The following is a 20,797-nucleotide window of genomic DNA, read 5'->3' on the forward strand; positions in this document are numbered from 1 at the left end:
GTGGAGGAATCCGACTCCTCCGGACCGCCTCGCGGCCGCAGCGGACACATCAGCACGTCAGCGACGCTCTTTGTTTGTGTGTGTCATTTTAGCGCTATTTCCAGCGCCGTTGCCGAAGGACAAAGGGGCAGTTATGTTACAGTAAGTTGTGCTATTGGTCTGCGCAACTTTTTAAAGAACATCTGGGTTTTTGTATTTCAATCGAATCAACATTTGACAATTATTGCGGACTGATTGCACAAATGTCACATTATTGAGGTTATTTAAGTCAAACACAAGGTAACGTTTTAGTGTGAAACACCATTTGCATTTAAAGATACCGATGTTACAGGTGGAATCATGAAAGTGCTCCTTGTTTGAGCGTGAGAGGAGAAAAGTCCCCGCATAAAGCCCAGTCTTTTATGGCCCTTCCCACAGAACCCAGAGCTCCATTCATTCAGCTCGGCTGGCTGATAGACAAGGCCCCGCGGATGAAAAGCTCACATCAGCCAACACAAGAGCGCAGCAATGAAAGAGATGGAGCAGATGGCTGGAAAGTCCACACACGTGGGCTAGAGATCACCTGTCCTGCACCCAAAGTTATTAAGGAAGAGGAACTTCATGTTAAAGCAGGCAAGTGTCTATAGCCAGGGTAACCATGGTAACTAGGGTGGAGGATGAAAATGAGCTGGAGACAGGCCAGGGTCCTGAGTCCTGCTCCTAAAAGATATTACATCAGTTGAATAAAAAGCTTTTTTCTGGGTACAAATGTGCTCATTTCGCATACCTTTGTCTGCTTCCTTTCCTGTAAAGGTACGACTACATATGCTGACTCTATTTGACTGCGTCTGATCCCATACACACGTCGCTTCGGCCTCCATTCAAACACTGACCATCTGAGCAAACGTTTGTGGCGGAAGCTCTCAACAATAAACCTGTGTCACAGTCACAATCACTTAAACAACTTATTTTTTATCTAAAACTAATGAAAGCCTGCTCAGAGTTTGCATAAATGCCACAGAGCATGACTGGTTCTACTGTAATTATTATTAATTCTGCAGCTGTTGCAGTGCAGCCTTCCTCCAGCAGAGGTCAGTCTTTACACAGATTTAAACCTGAGGTTTAATCCAGCTGTGATTTATTTTATTCCCTAATAGGTTTTGTAAGCTGGCCACCTTCAGGAGACTGCAAATAGGTAATTTGGATCAAAGATGTTTTCTTTTGTTTTTATTACAGTTTGCTGTAAATAAACACCTTGTATCCACATCACTTAGTAATGGCCACAACTCAAACGCTTAATTATTGTTTAGATTGCACAGCCGTCCATGAAGGCTGAGAACAGAAAGTCACATGAATTTAAAAATGGCTAGTGGAGCATTTTGTCTCTCTGAAGCCAATAAGATTTCCTGTTACATGTTTCTTAGTGCACAGACTCTTCAGCGGTTGGTGAAAATGAGGAGGCAGGCCCTCACTCCCTTAAACATCCATCTGGATGGGAATAATTGACACCATCGGGTGAGGATGAGGGAATATGAGCTCCACTAGTGATATTCCTCAGCGAGCTCCAGGTTGGTGAGGACAGAAGATGGCAGAAGTAGGAAATGGGTCTGTGTGTGTGTGTGTGTGTGTGTGTGTGTGTGTGTGTGTCAGTGGGTCAAAGATGTGACATACAAATGTTCCTCCACCTCCACATTGTATACAGTGAGTGCAGGCAGCCAGTGGTTTTAGCTTAAATGATCTGTTTGTGATCGAGAGGTGAGCAGAGAGAGAATGATAAAATAAACACATACACTTATTATCAAAGCCTCGGAAACGCTGGGAGAGCATGGCATATTTGGCACAGGACTTTAATTCATCCAAAACAACTGAAGTCATCAGATCTTTATCAAAGAAAGAAAAGCCATTGTCTATTGTAACACTGTTTTTACTGGAATAATAAAAATAACATTAACAAGCATGTCATGGAATATATCAAAGCTGTCAGATCCCATTTAGAATTCACACAAACATTGAACTGGAGCAAAACTGAAGACAATGACACCAGTGAGAACATAAACAAATGTGCTGGAGCCGCGAGGCATTAAACCACTCCTTCCTCGGGGTCCATGAGCGTGGTCCTACTGGAGAACACGTCGGCCAGCATGTGTTTGGGAATCTCTGAGCCGCGGACGCGCAGGGTGTAGCAGGCGTCCTCCACTTTGCCCAGGCTCTGGCGCAGCGTGTGCAGCTTCTTGGAGATCTCGTACGGGCCCGTGTTGCCGATGTAGGAGAAGCCGTCGTGGATCTGCCGCAGGAACTGGCTCAGCTGGAAGGGCGTGTCGATGTCCCCGTTGCCCACGCTGCTGATGCACATGCGCATCAGCTCTCCGGTCAGGTCGGCCACGCCGAGCAGGTAGTCCGAGGGCGTCACCTGGAAGGTCAGGACCTGAGCTCCTTCAGGCGGCGCGTCTGCTGAGACCTAGTATGACAACATGATGAGGATGGAGGATCAATGCATCTACACAAAGCTGACGTTGACTTCCTCATTGTTCAAATATGCCCCTCAAGTATGATGATTAAAAAAACATTTGTCTGAGGCAGTCTCTCGTCAAGTGGGAGGGATTCGGTTGACTCCTTTGTTGCTGAGATCCAGATGACAGACAAATAGCGCTGTCATGTCTGCAGGCACAATACAAAGTGCTCTTAGACAAAGCCAGGCTGAAAGCTAAGCTAAGCTAAACTAAGCGCCTACTGGCTGTAATGTAAAGTGCATTCAAAAAAACGATTTATTCAGATTCATTAGACTTGCAAAATATGAACAACAATAAAAATAATATTAATAGGCTGAGAAGCTGTGGTTGAATGTACCCTGATGTCTCCCTTCTCTGTTCCAATGAACACCAGCCTAGCGTTGATCTCCTCCAGGCTGATGAGGCTGCGATGACGGATGTAGTGCAGAAACGAGGCAGCCTCCACATACTCCTGGATCCCTAAAGCATGAGATCACATGAAAGCAGTTGGACTCAAGGCAACGTATGCGGACGTTCTTGTCCCCTGGCTACTTAATGTAAATGTAAGGTGGGAGCCTTTATTCTTCTACTTGTCATTTCCTTTGTGCGTAAGAAATGCATTTTTGCACTTTACTAAAACACGCTAGTAACAACAAGTGCTGCGCAGCATGTAAAGCGCGTATAAACACTGCATGTGCTCAGTATAGATCCCACATGAAGATAATGATTCCCTTAAAAACCTGTTTCCTGTCAGTCTTTTGATTGAACAACAGTGGCCATTTTTGGTGGCGGGCTGAGATGACCCCTCATTTGTTTTCTGGCCCTGTGTAAACAAGAATCAAATAATCACAGGACGGAAGACTTTGTGTCTGAAGTTTACTTTCGGAGCGACAACTGAACTTCAAAGCGGCTCCTATCTCTGTGGCGCTAACCAGTGTGGAGAGAGCCGGGAGCAGGATCTGGTTCATCTCTACTTGGCTTACAATTACTTTCACTTCTTCCATTTTAATAATAGGAACAAGTTTATTCCGATGGCCCCAGTAGTTGCAAAAAAAAAAATGAGCCATGCTATTAAGCATTAATACATTAAATCCACTTTCATTTCATTTTATTTCATCGACTTCACACTTAATAGTAAAAGATTTCTGTAAAGTATGTTTACATTCCTACCAACGGTTGTGACCTGACTCTGTTTTCCGTTTGCAGCATCACAGTGGTATTTTTAGAAATCTACCAGCACCACACCTGAAAATCTGCAGTCTGTCCCAGTTGTGCACACATGGGAAGCGCTAAACGACCGATAGCACCCTGCCCGCATTACTGGCCGCACGTACATTCTACATACCAACCCCGCCAGCAGCAACATTAGCCCAGTTCTGACGGGTAAGCTCCACCTTCCTTTGAAGGAAGACGATCTACAACGTAAGCTGATTTAAACATAACTTAAGGAACTTCTATAAAAGGGAACTTGCTTAAACAAACTCTGTATGTTAATGCAGAACATTTAACACCAGCAGTAGTCGAACAAACACCAAGTACCAAGCTCACTTGTATGTTCCTTCCTGGGTTAGTTATTAATACTAAAAACACTTAATAAGGTTATAAAACTCCCGCACAAGTAAAAGCTGCCATAAACACTATGTTAAAGGCTTTGAAGAAGGCAGGTGGAGTTCAGACCTGGAGTTTACTGGCAAGTACTGCTCGTGTCATTGACTCTGATACGGCTGTTGGCTCTGCTGACTAAAACCCAATGATAATAAATGATTTACTGCAAATAGTTTCTAAAAAGTGACTCAGGGAAAACCAATTGGAAAATTTAACCTACACAGAAAAGCTATGGACAGTGGCTACGGACTCTGTCTAATAAACGCTATAATAATAAGGGGGGGATAAAAGCGGAGCTCTAATTGGTGGGAAATGCGAGTGGTCACGTCGCGGAGGACGCAGCAGCGATTCCTGATTCCTGAGTGACCACAATCTAAAAATGACTTCCCCAGCTGCTAGATAACGGCTCACTCTCGCGCCCGCTAATGTTTTTCTCTAAACTCTGCAGACATTTTGGCTACGCTAACAAAAACTGATATTGATGCGAGAGGGAAAACAATTTTATCAGGAGGGTGTGTCTGTCACATGCAAGCCTGCTCCGAGGTCACGCTCCCACACTATCGCTGGATTTACAAGGAAGCACAAAAGTGGAGATGGAGTTGATAGCAGTGAAGGAAAGATAACGTCTGTGTAGTTTGTAACGTTTAAACTTGTATAGCACTTTTGGATTCATGGTTTTCTTTAAGGACATATAAAGCATATAAAAACTAATATAGTAAAATTCAATAGACCTTTAATTAAATATTTTAATTCAATTCAGTTTATACGTCACTAATTCAAAACAAAAGTCATCTCGAGGCACTTCACTATAAAGAATTATACAAAAAGTCAAAGCAACAACACATCCCACTCACTTTACTTATATTAGACACTATATACTGATATATGACACATCTTGCACCATTAAATCAAATAAAAAATATCCAAATGGCTCAAAAACTTTTTCTTCATGATTACCTTGGACTTCTTATATTATTAGTATATTTAATATGTCTCCTTAAAATTACTCTTGCATTTCTTTACCTCCACCTCAGTGTGTTTTGCAAAAAAAAAATGTTATTTTTGGATTAAGTCCAAGTCCCACAGTTGAATGTACATGCCTAAACCAATATGCTGGAAAAAACATGACCCTTTCCCAGACCGCAATGAGCATTTAAAGTCTTTTCAGATGAAAAAATGTTCATTCCTTTTTGTATATTTAGTAGGATTAGGATAAAACCACTGATTTTTACCAATTGGCTGTTGACGCTAAAAGATCAACACAGAGGACTCAGGTACCAGATTAACAACATAAATGCCTGAAGTTGGACAAAAGGCAACATGGAACTGATGAAGCTAAGGTTGAACAGCGCAGAGGAACAATGAACACTATGTGGGGTGTTAAAAGGACAACACATACCAGCATGAAAACATCATCCCAACAGTGAAGTACTGTAGAGAGGGCAGTGCACTGTACCAACAACTAATGGTGAAATCCAGGTATTTCCAAATATCTCACAATTAGTTTTCATTACTGCAACAAAGTCTGGTGCTTTAACGAATTGGGAATGTAAAGCGTAAATATTTAATTGATTGGTTGTCATGTTGAATAGTAATCAAGCACATGAAAACTCACCTGGAGTGAACGCTCTGTGAAATTGATGTAGGTCCTCTCCTCTTAGCTCTTCGGCTATTTGACCAATTTTTTGTCTGACTCCATCCAGCTTGGCATCTGCTTCATTCAGAATCTCCTCTGCATTTGGTACACTTCATACAGAAGAGTCAAGCAATAAAAAACATTTATATCAGCGTGTACATAAGCAGTGGTTTATAAAACAATACTCCTAGATGAATGAAGTTAACAAGAAACTAGACTTACTTCCATGTATTTATAGAAGATCATTACTGACCTGGTCACTCTATGCAATAGGAAGATGGTCCTCTTGCTTTCAATGGTAACGTCTCGAGAGATTTTAATGAGGCGCTCGTATTTGTCATGTTTGGTGTCAAGCTCCTGCTGGAAAACTTCAGAACATAAAAACATGTTAATTTGAACAGAGATGTTCTTAAAACAATACTGGGCATAAAATGACTACAATGTCAAACTGCACATGATGATTATTTGAATAAAAAACTGAGTGTTTATTATACAGTAGTTACCCTTGAAAGCAGCAATGACAGGTGAGGATGGCAGAGAGCTGGCTTCACGGTCCTGAGCTGCATCTGAGAGACACAAAGTAGAAGCAAATCCCTCTCATCACAGTATGTTCTACATAGATAGTTCATATTTATAATCGCATAATGACTTGAGTCTAAACTGGTGGTCAGACAATAAGTAAACAGCGTGAATACTATTTGTTACTGCAGCTCAGTAGCTTCGCTGTGCTTGTTAACTAAATTACTGTAGGTAGCGTTCATTACGCAGCTTGAGTTATGATAAGAAAACTATTATAAAGCGGGACCTACCTTCGCGTTTTTTCATGTCGTCTGTGTTTGTCTTTATTGTTGTTGAGCTGTTTTTTTCTTAGATAAAGTTGTGTTGTTGGCGCTGACGATCGCTCTGCACACAGATGTTATAAAATCGAGGCTTTAACTACATCTGCAAGCTTTTATCCAGGTTAGAAAAAATCAAATGTCCGACTGATCGAAGCAAAAACCAACTCTTAGCGGTAATAAACACACTGCTTAAAGCCTAAACATCACTGACTGCAAACATATTGGCCAAACGTATTTTTAGAACAGGCACTCGTGTGGTCCTGATTCGGCGGGTCTTCTGCGCTGTTTGTTCGCGTCAACAGTGTAGTGGATGATGGGAAACGTAGTTTTAGAAGAATATGGTTTTTTACAGCGTTTCATTACCTAACAAATAGAAGTACTATGTAGATTTTGTTTTAGATTCATTATACTAGTTCATAAATCACATAATCCTATTATTTTTACTCGAAGAACTCGCCTTAAATTATAAACTACACAATTAAATGTTTTAATGAAACACTTTAGAAATTCTATCTAGGATGTTGTTAGGATATTTTAATGCCACAAATTGTGTTATTTGAAGAGGGGTTAGGACTGCTTTTGTAACACATTTATAGATTCCAGGTGTCACAATTTCAGTCACAATATGAGCAACCAGTCATTGCCACACTGTCATGCAAGATTGGCCTGTGTCATTGTTGCTACTGAAAAATGTTTCATCCAACATATTCGAATCAGATTAGTCGCTACTCTATAGCAACCCCTCCTCTAGAGACCCCTGTAGACTGTGTACGTGCCACACAGCTGGTGCCAACTTGAGCTTGTGCTTTTCTTCCACTAGGCTTTGCTTCCAGAACTCCAATCCCTGTCATTAAATTTGATTAATTATAGAATCCAGCAACATATGTAATAAAACACATTAAAACACAAGGTTACAATAAAAATAATAAAAAATAATAATATTGTACATCATAGGTTTTGATAATTTATTTAGGTCATTCTTGACCACAATCACGAGTATTATAAACCCCAAAAACGAACTAATACATTTATCAACAGAGTAGCAAAATAATTATGCAAAATATTCTTTTGTTGTGTGGAAGGAATTTCACATATGTGAGCCAGGAATGGGGTCAAAGCACTGACGCTGACGTTGTCTGGTGAAGCCTTCAGGTGCTCAGTTCAAGCTCTCACATTTAAGTTTTTCCATCTGCTGGGCTGTAACTCGTTACTGGATGGCAATAACGACGAAGTTTAAAAGGCCGTGTCAATAATAGTAAAACGGTACTTCTGTAAGACCAAATGCTTCAAAATCAATCAGCAGTGCTGTAAGTAAAATGTGAAAAAAGCCTTGCTTTTATTTTTCATTTTAAAAACGCGTTAGGATTGCTACGCTACAGAAAAATCAAACTAAAATACTTTTGCAATATATGTCGGGTGTACATGTGATACAGAATTATAACAGTACATATTGTTAAATGCTATAACTAGCATATACTAACTAAAACATGACTAATACTGTCTAGTTCGAGTTTTGTTTCACAAAAGTATGTAAATGTTAAAAGTTATGGAAATAAAATAAAAGTGTAACAGCCATGCAAAGAAATAGCAATAATTTATACCAATTTACAGTTTTTATGTTCAGATTTAGTTTTAGAATTCAATTTCAAACCAGTTGTTGACTCACAATTTATAACGTTAAAGTTGTAAATAATTAGGAACTAATCAAGACTGTGAAGATTCTGTCATTCAGATAATATTGATAATATTTATATAATAATGATAATATTTTATAAAAGTGACAAAAAATTCGATTCTAGCCTATTTATAATCCGATCGCTATTCGCAATCGACGTGAAAGTTACTTAAGGGCCGTTTGTCCTACGGATTGTGAAGGCAGCGCAGGAGGAGCGGTGTTTGTGGTTTGACGTCACGGGGGGCCGGGCCTCGGCCAGGCTGAGCGCACACAGAGCGGCGCCATGCATTACCCTCGCACCGACAGCTAGTGAGCAGAAATGCCTCCCGAGGAACTCGACCCAGCCCAAAATGCACGTCCCAAGGCCCACGTTGTTGTACTACTCCACTCATACAAGATGTAAAACGGGAGTGGGTGGGCGAGATGACGAAGTTTTGACTCCTAGTTTTCCGTTTCGCTCGGTGTAGCGTGGCAGAGGCAGTGGATCGCTCCCAAAGTTGTCGGTTACAGGGCGCGTGGAAAGATTCGGAGTTAAAGGCGCAGCGCTCCCCTCGCACGGCCGACATGGAGAAGCCGCAGAGCGACCTGGAGCGAGACCGGCAGTACTGTGAACTTTGCGGGAAAATGGAGAACCTCCTCAAGTGCGGCCGGTGCCGGAGCTCCTTCTACTGCAGCAAGGAGCACCAGAAGCAGCACTGGAAGAAGCACAAGCTCATTTGCAAGGAGGCGGACAGGGCGCAGCTTCCCAAACAGAAGCCCGAGCAGGCGCCGCCGTCGGACGCGGACAAGGCGCCGGACAAAAGCCGGGAGACGGAGCAGCGCGAGCCGGCGGAGCGCGCGCCGACTCCGAATTCAACGGCGCCCGCGACCGGCGACAAACCGGGGGAGGACGTGTCCGCCAACGGCGCCACACCTAACGGACAAACCGGCTCGTCCCCGCAGAAACTCGCCGTGGAGTACGTGGTGCCGTGTATGAGCAAGCACGGCATATGCGTGGTCAACAGCTTCCTGGGCGCAGAGACGGGGCTGGGCGTGTTGGAGAACGTCAAAGCCCTCCACAAAACGGGCAGGTTCACGGACGGACAGCTGGTGAGCCAAAAGAGCGACTCCTCCAAAGACATCCGCGGGGACAAAATCACGTGGATAGAGGGGGGGGAGGCCGGCTGCGAGAAGATCCGCTTCCTCATGAGCCGCATGGACGACCTGATCAGACACTGTAACGGCAGGCTGGGAAACTACACGATAAACGGCAGGACAAAAGTAAGTGTCGAAACACGCCGGGGGCGCGCGACGCGGCCCCGAGGGGCTCCGCGTCGCGCGCACAAACGAAGCCAGCGGCGCCCCGGCTCCACACCGGCGCTTGAATAAAGTTAAACGTGGCTGAGAGACAGAGGGTCTCTCAAACGCCCCATCCAGTGTTCTCAGCGTGCCTCCGTTTGCTAATCAGCCCTGACTGTGGGAGTAGGAGGTTAGTAAGTCCAGCGTGAACCCAGGGTAAAGCAGGACCAATGCCCCCAGTCAGAGAGCTGGATTAGTCAGTCAAAACCAACACATCACATACTGGCGTAACCGTTTATGAAGTCACGTCTAATGAATCTGATCTCCTCAGAGCTTTGCTTTAACGTGAAGCAACAAGCACCATTAGGCTTCCACGCGAAGCGTGGGGTTGAGTGGCTGCAGAGCAGCTGCGAGGCTGTGACACGTGTTGCATCGAGAAAGTAATGCATGACTCACGGCTTGATTAAAATAATCTGTTGTGATATCTCCACATTAGCGTCTGGTTTTCTTTTTCACACATCTGTCTGGAGCGGGGTTCGACATGAACGCGTTGCATTCGGTCTTAGTGATCAGGTAAAAAAAAGTGTGCATCTTTTGTTAAAAAAGGACCATGAAGTCAGTCAGCATCACACAACACAAAAGGCTGCTGGGTCCCACTGCATTCATTCCAGCCACTGCACTGGTTATTAACAGTCCAGCAACGCTCACTATATATGTCAACATGCTTGAAAGAAGAAAACCCACATGATTGCATGTTCCATGGGACCTTTGTGTGCTCGGTATAATAGTCCGAGGTATTGAAGTCACAGGATGTGTGAATCATCTGCCAGGATGTTGCTCGGTAGCTGGCTGAGTCAGAGGTGACAGCGGCTGTGATGTGTGTGTGTCGGCTTCAGTGTGAGGCAGAGCATCGCCGCGTAGAGAGGCAGCCCTGCGCCTCAAGGTTGACCACAGAGTGGGAGAGAGGAAGCTGTGGGCAGTTCCTGTTTCACACTGGCAGGTTTTCTAAGAAAATGACTGGTCTCATTTTTTTGCTGCATGGTCGATGGTCGGCTTCCTTCAGGCTCACCTGTTAAGGCGAGTGTGTGTGTGTGTGTGTGTGTGTGTGTGTGTGTGTGTGTGTGTGTGTGTGTGTGTGTGTGAGAGAGAGAAACCCACAGCTTGTTCTCGCTAGATTGATTCCCCAGACGACCCTGTGGCCTGAGAGTGACCCCTTCCGCCTTCGCTTGGTGGAAATGCACAAGGCTCATGATTACTGTTTCAATAAATGAAAGTTAGTTTGAATTTGAACTGATAATTAATAGCATCCGCCTCTGCTCCCCAGTTACAACAGAATTAAAAGCTGTTGCAGTGTCTTTCTTTCTTACACACATACATGCACAGTTTGTGTGCTTATATCTATATAAACATAATGACCTTTGTGAATTTTGGATTTATTAGTGGATTGTTCATCCTAATAATCTCAAACTTGCTGTCCCCTCCAAATAATTATTACAATGGATTAGATTTAGTTTGGACCTTTTCTCACATTTATTAGCTTAATCCATGTTCATTCGACCTGTTGTTAGATGTTAAACATTAGTTGTGGTCAGTAAACAAGGTCAGGAATTACAGACCCACACACTGAAAGGATCAGGATTAGCACCGAACACTCCCCTGAACCTTAATCTAAACATGGTCAGGTGAACCAACGTGTGTGTGTGTGTGTGTGTGTGTGTGTGTGTGTGTGTGTGTGTGTGTGTGTGTGTGTGTGTGTGTGTGTGTGTGTGTGTGTGTGTGTGTGTGTGTATCTCCTGACTGACAGGGAAGCGTTATTATTCCCGGCCGCGTTGTTCTGTCCAGCTGGGCACTAAATTAAACTCTGCTGAGAGCTTGAATTCCTCACCTACTGCCCTAGTTGACTTGGCAAACACACACTAGGACAGTGAGCAGTGAAAACCAGGATGACTCGCACAAGTGGAAGGCGGCCAGTGTCGCCGATTCAAAGGGGAGACCACACAATTTTCTAATAAAAACAATAAACCTCTGTATTTGTTTTCCTTGACGTCGCTCAGCAGGGCATGCGTTCTCATATAACCTTTAGAGAACATGATAAATATAGAAATAATAATAAATAAGCAGCATCATGGGTGTAATGGGAATGCCCAGCTTGGCGCGACCGTAGCCCACTAAGCCATGGCTGCATCACAAGCATGCGATTTCACAGAGCCGTCCACTGTAAAGTAACTCTGCTCTAGAGGAACCAGGATGACTGCTCAGCCTGTCATTTTGGAGCTCAGTATAGAACCGAGGTACTTTTAAATTACAGCTGGCTGCTGGTATTCACAGCAGGGTGCGCTCACCCTTCACTGAACACAACCAGTATGTTGACTCACAGACATGGACATGTTTTATTCTTTCACTCGTCCCTGCTCTAACCTGTATGAGAGCAGCTTGATTGGTTGATTCAAGCCATTTTGATCAGTTTACAGCTGTTGTTTAATCATGCTAGTGGGTGTGTGTTGCTGCCGACTGCAACCATTTGCCCTGTTTTGGGATGTAGAGTAGTGTAGCTGTTCACAAATCACCTGATTATAGAAACAGGCATTTGTTCCAAACTTTCTTCATAAGTAGTTTGACCTAACGGCTGAGCTTAAACAAAAATTCTCCCTCGCTCCCCACAGATTTTATATCCTGTGGACGTGTGTACACGAGGTTGACTTTCTTCCTAAAGCCCTTAAGTTAAAGGAAGTCATGTGACGCTGGTCCTCTGAGCGACTTCGCCGACTACGTTATGCTATAGGCCGTGGGAGACACTCATTCCTTCCGCCTATAGTGCCCGCATGCCTGAAACAGCACCTTGCATGCCACCTTTTTCCTGTTCATTGTTTAAGCACCACACTCACTTATCTTCTCCTCGGGCGAATGTAGCAGCGCAACACCATAGAAACACTCACGTAAAGGAAAGAAGTTTAAAAAAATCTGTATTATTGTAATATTTAAGTTAATGACACTGTAATAACTGTGATGCTACAGGATGTTGGCATCCGTGAGCTGATCTACGAGTGGCCGCGTCCTGACCCCCCCCTCGGTATAATCCACATGAATGTTTCTAATGAGGCCCATAATGCTATTGTTATAATCTAATGTTGCATGTGTGACATACCAAGCATGTCAGCGGAGGCCGGTAGTTGGATGTGACAGGCTGTGTGGATGTTATTAGCTGCTGGAAGAGTCTGAACACGTCCTCGCCATTAGCGCTGAATGGGATTTCCAATAAATCCAGATAGGTTTAATTCTGACGCGGTGCGCATGCGTCCTCCTTTGTTTGCTGCGCCGCGTCTGTCTGAGCAGGGACCTGGCTGCGGTCCATGTGGAGCCTTGAGAAAGAGCTCCTCTGTTTTTGACTGTGTGCAAAAAAGAGCAGAGGCTGAAGACGGGGCGGATGGAGCTGTGGGTGGGACACGGCATTCAAAGGACATGTTAGCAGTGACAGGGATTATTTTTGGTGCAGTTGTCTCATGCATGTTATTGTTATAACTGTGTATAAAATTATTAAAACTAGACATCAGCTAAGAGGTGGATCTTTAAATATCTGTATCCGCCAGAGCAACACTCAAGTCTTCAGTCTTGGGCTTGGATTTGAGCTGATTTGCGCTCGATCTTCTGCCACTGGCGAAGAGAAAGTATCAGTGACTGATCCAATTACAGAATGAGCTCACTTGGCTCTCGCACAGGCACCGTCGGAGCCACTCGGTCAGGCTGAACGGATCTGTGGATCTGCCCCCGCAGCAAAAGCATGGGCCTCGGACGCTCCCTGAGGTTCTATGGGCGATCTGCCGCTGGGCTGACCTGGACGGGGTCATTGCAAGACGTGATGATGATGATGATGGTGATGATGATGGTGAAATCAACAAGGCCTCCGCGTTGTGCGACGACAGTGGCCGCTGCTCGTTTCCTCCGCGGCGCGTTGCGGACGCAGGCCAGCGTCGCTGCTGTATACGTCCCTCCATTGTTCGCGGCCCGCAGTAATGTTATTTTAAACAGGGATTTCCTCTGGAGGCCGCGCCGCGCTCTGACAGAGGCAGCGTCGCGCTGGCGTGTGACGGATGAGTGTGTCCTCAGTGATCAGCACCAGTGAGTTTCGTCTTGGGTTGAGTAATGTTTGCAGTGTGGTGTTGATTCTGACATTTTTATGAAAATAAAACCCTTAAAATGAATATAATGGGAGCCTTATGTGTCGTGCGGTCCCTTCACATTCTGCGGCACGCTTAATTATTTAAACAATTTTAGGGGTTATTTTCTTAAAGCTTTTGAAAACTACTTCTCCCACTTCCCACTTCTTCCTCCAAACTCAGTCACTCACACAAAGCTGTGAACAAAAGACAGGCGTCTGTGTTTTGGCCACGAGAGGCAGGTCCTTGAATATTACATTGAGGTTTTAATGATTTATTTCGGTGCTGCTTTGTGAACGCCCGATGAGACTTCTGTTCTCCCTCTGAACGGAGGGTTTGAAGGAGCAAAGGTGTGCGTGTTAGTTTACAGTAAAGTGGGTGCAGCCTCTGACAGATAACATTTGTTTTCCTTGCGCTTGTTGCAGCGCGGCCGCTTCAAGCATGATTTGTTTAAGCCTCCAGTTGCACAAATTGACAAATTGAAAAGGAGGAGAAAATAAACAGTGGCACACTTTTGCCTGCGTGGCACGGATCGAGTTTAATCTTTCATTGAGCTGTTGCGTTATTGAAAATATTCCACAAAACTCTTTGCAGCAGGAGTGTCCTCGCCTCTTTGTCACACACACAAACACACACACACACATGCACGCACGCACGCACGCACACACACACACACACACACACACTGTTAGAGACTCAATCGACTGCCCGTCGGCCTCCGAATGGTGTTTGTGGAATGTAAACAAGTGATGTGGCAAGTGAGGCGCTGCTAATGAGAAAGGAAAGGAAAAGCAGAAGAGCACATGAGAGGAGAGGAAGCAGAACTAGGACAAAGGTCAGAGGTGAAGATGGCGAAAGAAACTCACCCACCTGCACCTTGAGTGACTCAGGACTTAAAACCCGTTAGAATTAATGTCTCACATGCTTTTTCCTGCACATTTGAATCGTTGAGACTTTTAAAATCTGCTGCTTGCTTCATTACTGCTGCTGCTTGCTGATCTGTATCTGTAGCGGTGTCATTTTTAAGTCCTTTTGTCCTCTGGCATTATGAGCCAGCCCAGGATGCTAAGTGCCCCCCTCCCCACGGCCAGTGAAGCCCCCGTGCACGCTCCACCCTGACACTTCTGAGTCCACACAAGCTGTTTACCCACTTCCAGCGCCGCAGCGTGAGCGCAGCAGTGACGGTGGGAGGGGCGACGGAGGAGGATCAGCCGACCTTCCTCACGCTCCGCACGTAGCACGACCATTAAAACACTGCTCTCTCTGGAGGGAGGCCAAGAGTCAAAGTTTACAGCAGTTCAGTGCACCCCCCCCCCCCCTCTCTCTGCCGGCACCCCTCGGCTTCTTCCCTCTTCTTCTCTGCCTTTTTTTTTTGCACACTCACAGCCTTACAGGAAATCCATTGTCAGTCTGTGTGACTCTACCCGCCTTGATTCTTGGCGTGCAACCCCCCCCCCCCCCCCCCCATCTTTATGTTGAACTGTGTTGTGATTCCGCTTTGAAGGCCCTGATACTGTGCATTCCAGCGGTAACCTGCATCGCTCCAAAGACGTGAGCACAGTGTGGACTGACGCAAGCAACTGTGGCCTGATGCGCAGCAAAATAAAGCAGAGACACATGAGTATGAGCTGGATGACAGACTAAAACGATTAACATTTAGCTACATAGCTAATCAAATGAACTTTTCTGTGTGCGTTGATGGATCCCTCCCTAACATTGAAGTTCTGGATCTATTTTGCTTGGCATAAGACCAGCTCATGGAATCCAGGAGTTTAGTCTCGTGTGAGTGTTCATAATAGTGTTGCTATGGTTTTTGTGCTGACCTCAGCGTATGGAAGGACGGCGGTGGAGCTTTCCTCTCGTTTGTCGTCTCGCTGCCTGCTATGACGACTAGCGTGGCCGTCTGCGATGGTGCATGTTTGTTTCAACTCAGCACTGGGCTGTGTAATTACCAGCGCTTATAGTCTCTCTGTCTCTCATGTCTGTTACGGGAGCACAGACCCCTTCCTTGTGCCTCATGAAAGCATCATCAAAGCCGAGTGCCTCCATCAGCATGCAGGTCGTCGCTCGTGGGTTGCGCTCCCTTTTCCGCCGCATCGGTGCGTTCGCTGGCTGTTTACAGCAGGACGTTTACAAGAGCTCATAGGGGTTCACTGCCAACACCCAAGCAGATCATGCAAGTCTTAATAGAGCAGGAAAAGGCGAGGGGAAGTTGACGCGCAGCACGATATCTCCGGTTTATTTTCCCGCTGGTTTAAAGTTTATAATGCGGCAGCTGGGTTGCGAGCAGCCAGACCTCGTGTCGGCATTTATGCAGGTGAGGGAAGAACAATGCGACGAGGCTGTGCCAGGACTGGCTGCGTCCACGTAGCAGGCAGGCAGCGGGTCTGGATCCGCAGCAGTGGTTCTTTGTGCTCATATTCCATGTTTATGCTTGTGTCATATGTTCCTAATGATGTTTTTTTTCCCCCATTTTCCTGCATTCAGGCAATGGTGGCGTGTTACCCTGGAAACGGGACAGGATATGTGCGCCACGTGGATAATCCCAACGGCGATGGACGGTGTGTCACATGCATATATTACCTTAATAAAGATTGGAATGCCAAGGTATGTGAGTGATGTTTGGAGGAAATACTCTTCATTAGCAAAGGATGATGACTATTCCCATTTGAACTTTATTCACTTTCCTTTGGGATTCAATTTGATTCAATTGTGATCTGAAATTGTCACTGAAGTAGAAGGAAATAGCTTCCAAAGCGAGCAACCATAACACACATTAACTGCCAAACCATGCTGAGTCAAGCCAGGGAGCTATACACACTTTAAATTGGGTAAGGTTCTTGTTTTAGTACTCGAGTTTGCCCTTTATGCCCATCTTTGGACGAGTGGCTAAGGAACTACCCCTTTTAATGTGACACAGCTAAACAGGAAGCTGCACACCAGGATGTAACGGTCATCGTCATCATAACAATAGGTAATAACTGTGAGGTGAAAAGATGACTTTTGTGTTTCTCTAAGGAGTTGGCGCCATGACAGGTCATCTAAGCAGACAAGAGATTGTCTTGCAGACTTCCTCACATGCTCGACCTCCAGACCCGCATACGAAATTGCGAAATTGCAGGAAACTCTGGGAGCCCTGGTTTGTGGTGGGATGCAGGCATGAATGTGCCTTCTGGCTATTAGTGCTCCTAAGCAGAGGCTGAGCATTATTAGCTGCTATCAAATTATATAGAGACATTTTTGTTGGTTATTATAACAAGTAACAGCAGATCATCATCATTTCTGCAAAAGCTCATAATTTACACCATCTTTAAAACAACTTTAAATTCAACCAGTCGTGCTCATGGGATCTATTACTCAGCATTGATGGGGCAAGGAGCAAAGGTGTATGGTCTCACTGGAGGGAAGGTGAATGGTCTTGGGTTTGTTTTGGATCTCAGAACATCTAACATCAGCTCCAGGGCCTGTGAACTGTAAAGTAACTGATTCACCAGTACAAACAGCACAATGCTGCTGGTCAGGCCACTGGGAAAAGCTCGCCCTTGTTGCTGGAGCTTCAGAGTGTTTTGGGAGTTTTCATAATGATTCAGACTATTGACTACAGTGACAGTTTCGGGCACATTAGACCAGAGACATTACTGTGAAAACATGCAGATCATCAATAGATGTGGATAAGTGGGATTGTGTTTTACCTGTGACCTACTTTGTGTGTGCTGTAGGTTTATGTGTACACCAAGTCTTCCCCTGTTGATACTTATAACAGTGTGTGTCTGGAGGCCCACACGGTCCTTGTGTTAATCATCTATCACGGCTGCGTGGTTTCAGCTGTTATGCACAGGATTCACTTATTTTAAAAAGAGCATGTTCTCGAGCCCATGTGAATAATTAGATGCTGCTCTGTGATTGGCTGCTTCATTAGGCGTGTGCCTGTAACAGAATGCCGTTGCCCGGATACCAGCATTCCACGTCCTTGTAATTGTCAGACTCAGTGGTTCAGTTATTTACCTCCAGTTTATAAATGATCGTATGTACTCGGCTTATTATGACCTATGAACACATGACATAATAAAAGTAAGAAGCTTCAGTAGTGGAAGGAAACAAACTGGCCACTGGTGATTCTTCCCTTTCTGCTGAAAGAGCTATGGATGTATGTGCATAGATTAATCTGCATAAACTGTCCGGGCCCAGAGGCAACAAGTTATAACCAAGTCATGGGTCCCTCTCTCGCTTCAGTCGTGGGACGCTGCTTTCATGCTGCACTGCAATTTTCTACCATATATAGTGCTGCCTGTAATATTGGTTTCCTCAGTCCCCAACGGTCCCACTATTGTCAGTGAGCTCACATGTTTGATCTGTTGTTAGCCTAAAAGGTCCACATTCATTTCTCACATCAAAGATGAAGTGGAGTCGCTTTTTATACAGAATATTGCACAGTGCAGTTTCAAAGGGCTCCTTGTTTTTGACATTTTAGTAGAACTGATGTGACAGAAAGGTTGTGGACTGTAACCCAGCAGTAAATCTGGGGTAAAGATTCCATAAATCTCTCCTGAACTAACACCTTCCTGGGCATTGCATTTGAATTCTTGAGCTCACTGTCATCCGGAGTTTCATAAATGTACATCAGCATTAGTCTATTTCATCCTAATGCCATCATTGAGGTTCATCCATTCACAGCAGCACTGAAGGTCACCTCCAACTTTGATACAGTATGTGCATTCTAACAACTGGCAAAACCAGTGGTTCTCCAGCTGCAGAGGAAGGAAAGGAATAATTCTCATGTCTTCTTTGACCCTATTGTGCTTTATGTACCTTGGCCGCACCATCGGCAATCCCCTTCATTCAAAATAGATTAGATGGGAATAGCACTGGTGTTCCGACGAAGGGTGTGAACCTTCTTTGCACCAGGAGTTCGCGTGTGAAGCCCGGGCCCTATCATATCAGCTGTGTGAGAGTTTAAGAGGCAACGCTCGCAGCAATCTGCTCTTTCACTCTCCAGGTCCTTTATCCAGCCACTGCAGTTTTCCTGTGGGTAATTCTTCCTATCCCTCCACAGGAAAGCGGTCCCCCACTGCTGCTTCCTATCCTGAGTTTTCCTCCTACCCCGTGGAGCTGGACAAGCCTTTTCCTTTAACATTGTCGCTAGGTTGATCATTTAATGAGACTCACACGTCGGTTTTAATGGAGTATTTATCAAATGAGCATTTTGGGCTGTTGTTGTTGTTGAACCTTTGATGGCGGTTGAACCCGACTGCAGCACGATCACCGCAGAACCTTCACAAGTGTTTGCTTCCTCCTGTCTCCCTTTACCTTCCTGCTCTTGCTTTGTCCTGATTTGTATACATAACAAGGTTGTTTCTTCTTGTTCTGCCCTTCCAGGAACACGGTGGCCTCCTTCGGATCTTCCCAGAAGGAAAGGCTCAGTTCGCCGACATAGAGCCAGAATTCGACCGTCTGCTCCTGTTCTGGTCGGACAGGCGGAACCCGCACGAGGTTCAGCCCGCCTTCTGCACCAGGTCAGCGGCGGCGTCTGTCGATCGCCCGCGACCCGCTCCGCGCTGCAGTGAGTCACTGCTCTCGTTGTGTCTCCGCAGGTATGCCATCACAGTGTGGTATTTTGACGCAGACGAGCGCGCCAGAGCGAAAGAAAAGTACTTAACGGGTAGGATTTCACCACCGAGCCGCGGGCTCCCGTTTGTGTTGTTTCAGGTGTTGTGCAGCTCCTTGTCTCACGTCCTGTTGGTCTCCGTTGTGTGCAGGTGCGGGAGAGAAAGGCGTAAAGGTTGAACTCGGCAAACCAACAGATTCCAGCTAGTGGGAAGCATGTATTTCTTACAAACTGCCATTAAGTGCTCTGTCCTAAGAAAGTGGCCTATAGAGAGCGTGTGTGTGTGTTTTACAGGGCAAAAAAAAGCAGACTTTGCTTGAGTGTGTGGAAAAATCCATGATCTTGGAGAAAAACAAAGTGATTTTTGTTTTCCAGCGAACCTGTGCGGCCCAGCAGACCTCGAATGTCATGACATTGTACTGAAAGGGATCGTGTGTGTGCGCGCGTGCGTGTGTGCACGCGTGCGTGTGTGTTTTCCTTTCACCTCTCAGGTGGTGAACTCTTACGCTACAGCTACAGACATTTTCAGAAATTCGTGTCAAACGGGAATTAAGCTCAGAGAACTGAAGTCTTTTACATATTGGTTTTTGCTGTTAACTCCTGAAAGGTACAGTGCTCTGCATATGCTTAATGTGTTATGCTTTTCACATTGAATCAGCTGTTATAAGCTATTGTATGGCAACATGTGCTTGCAATAATATGTGGACTGGTCTGAATTAAAAGTTCCCCTTTTTTGACAGAACTTAATTGGTCTTAGTTTGAGTTCATTCATCTGCTGTAGAGTAGATGCCAAAGTTGCCACCAGTGGTCTTGCTGTTCCTCCTCCCTTTTACACACGTTGCATTGTCTGTGGACCGACCCGAGGTCCAGGGACACAGAGCTACTGCCCTCCCTGCTGTTGCCCACGCTCTGCGGTCACTGCTGCCCCCTGCAGGACACCGGGGGTACTGCACCCCCTGCTCCCATGCTTGGATCCCATTTCAAAGCAAAGTTTTTGTTAAAGCGCAATCATGAAGAAATTTACAATAATTGTGATTCTTGAAACACAAACTTAGATAATACCAAAATATTTTACAAGATCAATTACAGTAATCAAGTAACTTGCACTTAAATTATTCTGTAAATGATTTTTCTGGATTGAATCAGTGTTCTGCTTCATGCACCAGTGTTTGCATTTTCATATATTCAGACTTTAATTTATAAATGGTTTTATATTATTTGTACTGGACGACAAGAGCCTGTCAACGCTCTGGTAAAACACATACAATCTGATTAGTAACATTTTAAAACAAGTACAGCTGTTGTCCAAGACAATCTACGGACTAAAGCCTCACAAGAGCATCAATGACTCTTAGTAAATCAATACTCTGTAAAGTTCCATGGTACATAATGTGTTTAGTGCTTTTAGAATGCAGCCACCTCTGAAAACCGTTCATCAATAAAATGGGGAGTGTAAAGCATTCTGGCCTGTTAGTCTTTTTATTTCTAATACATTTGTCTCCATCAGGGGAATGTTTGAACTCCTTTACAGTCCGTG

The 20,797-nt window shown here is 44.9% G+C and overlaps 2 protein-coding genes and 1 long non-coding RNA gene across 3 annotated transcripts; 2 read left to right on the forward strand and 1 right to left on the reverse strand.

Moving 5' to 3' along the window:
- The first annotated feature begins 2 nt into the window (after positions 1–2).
- LOC129603065 (uncharacterized) lies at positions 3–1,673 on the forward strand. Its single transcript, XR_008692624.1, has 3 exons — positions 3–141; positions 418–1,174; positions 1,404–1,673. It is a non-coding gene; the product is annotated as an uncharacterized LOC129603065 (long non-coding RNA).
- Positions 1,674–1,808: 135 nt separating this feature from the next.
- Positions 1,809–6,825, reverse strand: tsnax (translin-associated factor X). The gene is made up of 6 exons (XM_029174980.3): positions 6,519–6,825; positions 6,213–6,275; positions 5,963–6,077; positions 5,689–5,819; positions 2,827–2,948; positions 1,809–2,437 (listed from the first exon to the last, which is right to left on the reverse strand). The coding sequence occupies exons 1-6, from the start codon at positions 6,532–6,534 to the stop codon at positions 2,060–2,062; spliced, it is 825 nt and encodes a 274-aa protein (XP_029030813.1). The 5' UTR covers positions 6,535–6,825; the 3' UTR covers positions 1,809–2,059.
- Positions 6,826–8,427: 1,602 nt separating this feature from the next.
- egln1a (egl-9 family hypoxia-inducible factor 1a) lies at positions 8,428–20,720 on the forward strand. The gene is made up of 5 exons (XM_029174978.3): positions 8,428–9,483; positions 16,143–16,262; positions 19,032–19,168; positions 19,247–19,314; positions 19,412–20,720. Exons 1-5 carry the CDS (start codon positions 8,788–8,790, stop codon positions 19,465–19,467), a joined length of 1,077 nt encoding a protein of 358 aa, XP_029030811.1. The 5' UTR covers positions 8,428–8,787; the 3' UTR covers positions 19,468–20,720.
- The last annotated feature ends 77 nt before the right edge of the window (positions 20,721–20,797 follow it).

This window comes from Betta splendens, chromosome 15, assembly GCF_900634795.4.
Source record: "Betta splendens chromosome 15, fBetSpl5.4, whole genome shotgun sequence".
Lineage (NCBI taxonomy): Eukaryota > Metazoa > Chordata > Actinopteri > Anabantiformes > Osphronemidae > Betta > Betta splendens.